This window comes from Myotis davidii, unplaced genomic scaffold (genome assembly GCF_000327345.1).
Source record: "Myotis davidii unplaced genomic scaffold, ASM32734v1 scaffold655, whole genome shotgun sequence".
Taxonomy (NCBI): Eukaryota; Metazoa; Chordata; class Mammalia; order Chiroptera; family Vespertilionidae; genus Myotis; species Myotis davidii.
The window spans coordinates 4,356,372-4,362,722 of record NW_006287547.1 but is presented as its reverse complement, the minus strand read 5'-3'; the positions used below and the strand labels follow the sequence as shown (position 1 = coordinate 4,362,722).

Below are 6,351 nucleotides of genomic sequence, written 5' to 3'. Positions count from 1 at the left end.
TTACTTTGCCTTCAAGTTTTTATTAACTTAACAAAAAGTTATAGGTCTCAGGTGCTAAGATTGTGCATATGGTAGTTTAGGGACCCAGATGGTTTTCTACCTATCCCACATTTTAAATTGCAAGTGGATGACGCAAGTTGCATACTGTTCAATATACAACATATCCAAATAATTGATTCTATGCCAACACATTAAATGTACTGTGCGTGGGAGAATAGCATCTCAACAATCAGAATGTTAATTAGGGAGGGCTGCATTAATACTACTAACCCCTGCTGATAACATTTTACTATTCTTCCAAAATAATTTGTATGTAAATATAAACCTGAATGTGCTTACGTGCAAAACTATACATACATTCTTATGATATATATATATATATGTTTTTTAATATACATATGATTTATAAATGTATGTTGTTAAGTGTTTACCAATATATAGTCAGTATTTATGTAAGAATCTGACTATATATACATACATAGACATAATCTCATTTCAAGATAAATTTTGTTATATTTCTACTTTTTGAAGGATGAAGAGAGAGAAAGAGAGACAGAGAGAGAGATCAGAGAAACATTGATGTAAGAGAAAGACATCAATTGGTTGCCTCCCATATGTGCCCCAACGAGGGATTGAACCTGCAACTTGGGTATGTGCCCTGAATGGGAATCAAACCAGCAACTTCTTAGTGTACGAGATGATGCATCAACTGAGCCCCCTGGCCAGGGCTATATGGTTTTCAACTATGCAATGCATTACATAAGTTGGTATTAATTTAATTTTTTAATGTTAGATATTTGAGAAGTTTGACTTTTATATTAAGGAGTATATTTAAAAATGTCAGACACATAATTATTGTTATTCTCAAATTTAACATTGTTCTAGAGCAAAAAATTATAATTCAATATTTTTTTGGTATAAAAAATTAAACCTAGAAAGTTTTGTCCTATGACTTTCAAAACGAAAAGTATGCCATCCTGGCCTGGTAGCTCAGTTGGTTGGAGTATCATCCTGATAGGCCAGGGTTGCTGGCTCGATTCCTAGTCAGGTGACAAAGAAGAATCAACCAGTGAAATGCTCCCCAGCGCCCAGGTCACTGCGGCCTTCACCCCTCGTCACCTGCACTGAGCCTGGCTGCATGGCTGTGAAAACCTGCCCATCTTAGAACCTCCGTGTTGTGCCCTCTCTCTCCTCCCCTCCCTCCCTCTGTTCCTTTCTCTCTCTCTCTCTCTCTCTCTCTCTCTCTCTCTCTCTCTCTCGTCAAAAATTAAAATTTTAAACAAGAATTCTGAACCAAAAAAGTATGTTTGACATGACTGTTTTTAAATGAACAAATTTAATGAACATTCTTTAATGACCAGTTCTTCCTAAAATCCTTTTTGACATAATGAAATAATTACAAATCTAATTACCATATGTTTTAGGCTAAGATGACTCAACTGCCTGAGGCAGAGAAGGAAAAGATTGCAGAGCAAGTTGCTGATTTCAAGAAAGTAAAGAGTAAGCTGGATGCTGAGATTGAAATATGGGATGATACAAGCAATGATATCATTGTTCTGGCCAAGAAGATGTGTATGATCATGATGGAGATGACAGACTTCACCAGGTAATTATGTGGGAAATGATGTGCAGTACTTATAATGGCTTGAAATATCTGTCTCATTAGTAAAACCTCAAGGTTCTTTGAGTGTCAGGTGCTAAAATACAAGTGGTAGGGAAAAATTAAATAATATACAATTAGAAAGTTGTAAGAGTATCATTCTAGAGATGTTGGTAAACATGGCATTTTCTTATAAACTGTCAATGAATAATTTTAGAATCCACTTTATACTCTCTTACCTTAGGAATCTTCTCTATGTATCATATGAGCATATTACTTTTACAAAGAAATTGGTAAATCAAATTATGATCTCTGCTAGAGCTATCTGAATGACTGATTTCCATAGCTACATAATTTTAGTTATATTGAGTTATGTATAATCAAAATTAGTGAAACTTGTTGCTACAGAAACAGCAACTAGATATAGTTGAGTACAATAACAATGATATAAAGCATTATAGATTGTGTGTATGTATGTGATAAAAATAGATTTGCAGCAGAATTCAAGGGGATAAGAAAATTAAAGCTACTAAAATATGTATATATGGAAATAACTGGGTTCAGACTGGAAAAGAAGGGAAATGAGGTTAGGATGATGGAAGGGTACAGATACGCCACCAGGAGGTGGTGAGGATACAGATTTCAGTAAAGTTCTTGCTCTGCGTCTTCCTCCCTCCCAAAGGAATTAATGTTTTTATGGAAACAGATGACTTTGGGAAGGAGGCTCAGTGACATCGAGGGTGTCATAAGCTGTAACCAGGGTGTTAGAAGAGGATTCACAGCCCCACAGAGTGCTAGCTTATTGGAAAATAGACACATTTCATGTTTTGCAAAGTTAAACCGCCCAACATTTTCACAATCTATAGGTGTCACTGCCAAAGGCATGCACAGAATAGGGATGTTGCATGTTCAAAGAGCAGTAAAGGCAGAGAAGCAAAATTGAATTTTGGACCCTGATAATCTTTTGTACTTGAACTAAATCCTGATTCAGTTTAATTTAACTTCATATAAATTATAATAAATTTTCAATTATTTTAAAATGAATGAAATTTTTATTTACTTCTTTTTTATTCCCAATTCTTTTCAAGAGTTTTCTCAGACACTACAATGTTATTCTGAGGATTAAAATTAGCTCTTTTATATCAGTACAGGTATTTTACCATGTTTGTAATGGGCCTTGCGAGAATGGGGTCATAGCTGGCCCTGCAGTATTTATCAACAAGTAGTCAACCACTGTAGTACGCTCTCTATCCATCATATAGATTTTAAATAGCTATAAATTTAAAAAAAGAATAAATAAATAGTAAATTATCTTTTCTAAAGTGTCACTGAATGCTCTATTTTTTTCTCATTTTATTTAACTGCTATTTCATTATTATTTTAAATATATTTTTATTAATTTAAGAGAGGAAGGGAGAGGGATAGAGAAACATCAATGATGATGGACAATCATCCATTGGCTGCCTTCTGCATGCCCCCTACTAGGGATCCAGCCCACAACCCAGGCATGTGCCCTGACCAGGAATTAAACTGTGACCTCCTGGCTCATGAGTTGGCTTTCAACCATGGAGATACACTGGCTGGGCTATTTTATCTACACTAATAAAAGACAAACATGCAAATTCGCCATACCTTCGCTATGCCTGAAGCCACGCCCACCAGCCAATCAGAGTGACTATATGCAAATTAACCCAACCAAGATGGCGGCCGGCAGCCATGGAGCTGGAGCAAGCAGGAGGCTTGGTCACCCCAATGATGGCGGAAGCCAAGCTTCCCGCCTGCTGCAGCTGGTTCTGAGCTCCACTCAAGGCTACAAAGTTTCAATTATAGGAGGTAAATAAATCCCAGAATAAAGAAAAAAGAAAAAAAGGAGAGGCTGGGAGCTTCCATCGCCAGGGGGCTTATCCAGCCTGAAAATGGTCCTCAGCCCCTCCCCCAGGCTGGCCAGGCACCCCAGCGGGACCCCCCCCCTGATCTGAGACACCTTTCAGGGCAAACCAACCGGCCCCCACCCGTGCACCAGGCCTCTATCCTATATAATAAAAGGGTAATATGCAAACTGACCCTAACAGCAGAATGACTGGGAATGACTGGTCAGTATGACACACACTGTCCACCAGGGGACAGACGCTCCATGCAGGAGCTGTCCCCTGGTGGTCAGTGAGCTCCCACAGGGGGAGCTATGCTCAGCCACAAGCCATGCTGATGGCTGCCAGCACAGCGGTGGTGGCGGGAGCCTCTCCTGCCTCCTCAGCAGCACTAAGGATGTCTGACTGCAGCTTAGGTCCACTCCCTGCTGGTAAGTGGACCTCCCCCGAGGGCTGCTGGGCTGCCAGAGGGATGTCTGACTACCAGCCTGGGCCTGATCCCCCAAGGAGCAGGCCTAAGCCAGCAGATGGACATCCTCCGAGGGGTCCCAGACTGCAAGAGGGCATAGGCCGGGTTGAGGGAACTTCCCCCGCACCCCGCGCCTGAGTACACAAATTTTTGTGCACCAGGCCTCTAGTTATTAATAAGAGACTTAACATGGTAAAGTTTGATGAAAGCTTACTATGTCCTACACTATGATGAATATATGTTTTCTCATCTTATTTTCAGGATGTTTTGATTGATTATTGTATTGTCCCTTTTATTGTTAAAGAAAGGGAGATTCACAGAGGTCAGATAAATTGTTCAAGTGCATACAAATGAAATGACTTCCAATTGAAGTTGTTCCAACCTCAGAATCTGGGTACCTACTCATTGTATTAGAAGGCTTTACCTTAGTGTTAAACAAAGAAGACCCAGTACTTTCCCCAAGGGAAAAACAGATACATTAGAAAGGACAACAATCATTATGTAATGCACTGTGTACTTATAGATGTAAGCACATTAAGATTTCAGAAGAGAGGGAGTATCAGTGGGGGGCAGAGAAAGCAGAGAACAAAAATATGAGCAAGTGAAGTTTGTATTAGATTTGTAATTGAGATATGGAAATTGGATTGTGGAATGGGATGATATACATGAGAAAACCCACAAAAGTGGAGGTCAGGAGGTGGGTATGACTCAGAGTGGGGGACGAGAGGGGGGCATAGAAAATTATATAAATACAATAAGAAGTTAAGAGAGGCATGAAGGAAGTGATAGATTTAAAAAAAACCTTAGACAATGGACAGTTTTTTTAAAAAATAAGAAGTAGGGAACTATTCAACAATTGTGGTCATGCTGGTGACATGATGGAAACCAAAGAATTCTAGGAATGAGAGTCTGGAAGAATGACAGAGATTCAACTCAGGGGGCTGTACCCACAGTTGGGAGACCCACATAATTAAATGGACTTTTGAAATTCTGGCTAATAGAAACTTGACACATTTCTAAGAAGTACTGTATCCGGGGCTGGAAAAATTACTTCTGTAAAGTTGTAGCCATTTCTGAGCCCCAGCTTATGCCCCTTGGTGCACTGACCATATAGTACGTTCCTGAGCCTAAATGGCAGCCTGGCACAGGTTTTACTGTGGTTGTTTGTGCAAAATTACAAATAGAGTGAGGCCTCTGTGTCGCTACCACCGTGTGCATTCATTCTAGGGCAGAAAAGTCAGAAGTTAGTGTCTTAAACATGATTTTGTCTTGGCGAAGGGCTATTCATACAGTCACATAATCTATGTCACCTTATCACACTGAAACTCAGCAGCCCTTTCCTTCAGTGCCTGGTATTTTCTAGAAATCAGGCTGAAGGATTTAAGACTTGCTGGGGGTACTTTCGTTTGCCCTGTCCTTTTGCATACCTTCACTGGACACGGGCTTGCATTTAAGAAAGCTTGTCGCCCCACCTTTCTTTTCTAAGATACAGTTCTGAGTGATGGATGAGAAAATGAGTAAAGGGAGGGAGGGGTAGAAGCTCACCTTGTCTCCATTCAGCGAGGCTTCAGAAATAAAGCCTTGCGAAAGCATTGCCAAGATGCATAAAAATTCCTGTGTTCTCTGAGTCATATCCCTTTGTTCCTTAAATATGAAATCTCTTTGCAAATAGATTTTTTTTACTTTTTAGAAGTGAAATATTTATATTCTAATAAAATGTGTTAACAACAATGGCCATTGAAATGGCTTAGCTCACACAGCCAAGAGAAGAATAAATATTGAACAGTTTCTTTTTTTTTTTTTCCTTTTTACCCAAATGGTTAAAAAATGGTCACTGCAGGAAATTCGTATTTTGACATTTGCAGTTACTGTCAGGGTTTAATTAATTTTCATTGTGAACTTCCTTTAAAGTAAATAACCTTTCCTTGCTCTGCTCTGTAGAATGTGCGCCTTCTGTGCTGGGAGAATAAAGCCAGGTTCTGTCTTGCCAAAGAATGCAGTGTTCACACAGGGGCCTTTTAAAGTCTCACTCAACTCTGTGGTGTGCAGGTCTTTCCACTTTACTTTCCCCAAACAGAATAAATTATGAATCCAAAAATAAAAAAGCAACCTTATATCTTATGATTTAAGCCATAAAGACAGATAAATTTAATTTTTGTTTTATTTCATAAAGCTATGAATTCTGTTTCTCATTTATATTAAACTAGTAGTCCGGTGCATGAAATATGTGCACATTAAAAGGGAATTAATTGCCCTAACTGGTTTGGCTCAGTGGATAGAGCATTGGCCTGCAGACTCAAGGGTAACAGGTTCGATTCCGGTCAAGGGCATGTACCTTGGTTGTGGGCACATCCCCAGTGGGGAGTGTGCAGGAGGCAGCTGATCGATGTTTCTCTCTCATTGATGTTTCTAAC

The 6,351-nt window shown here is 39.4% G+C and overlaps 1 protein-coding gene across 1 annotated transcript in view; it reads left to right on the top strand.

Moving 5' to 3' along the window:
• Window positions 1-1,429: 1,429 nt before the first annotated feature.
• The window catches only part of LOC102766152 (catenin alpha-3), a 114,036-nt gene continuing 109,114 nt past the window's right edge, over window positions 1,430-6,351 (top strand). The window contains exon 1 of the mRNA XM_006759390.2: window positions 1,430-1,606. Within this exon, the coding sequence (XP_006759453.1) occupies window positions 1,431-1,606 (176 nt within the window). The 5' untranslated portion in view covers window position 1,430. The remainder of the gene's footprint in view (window positions 1,607-6,351) is intronic.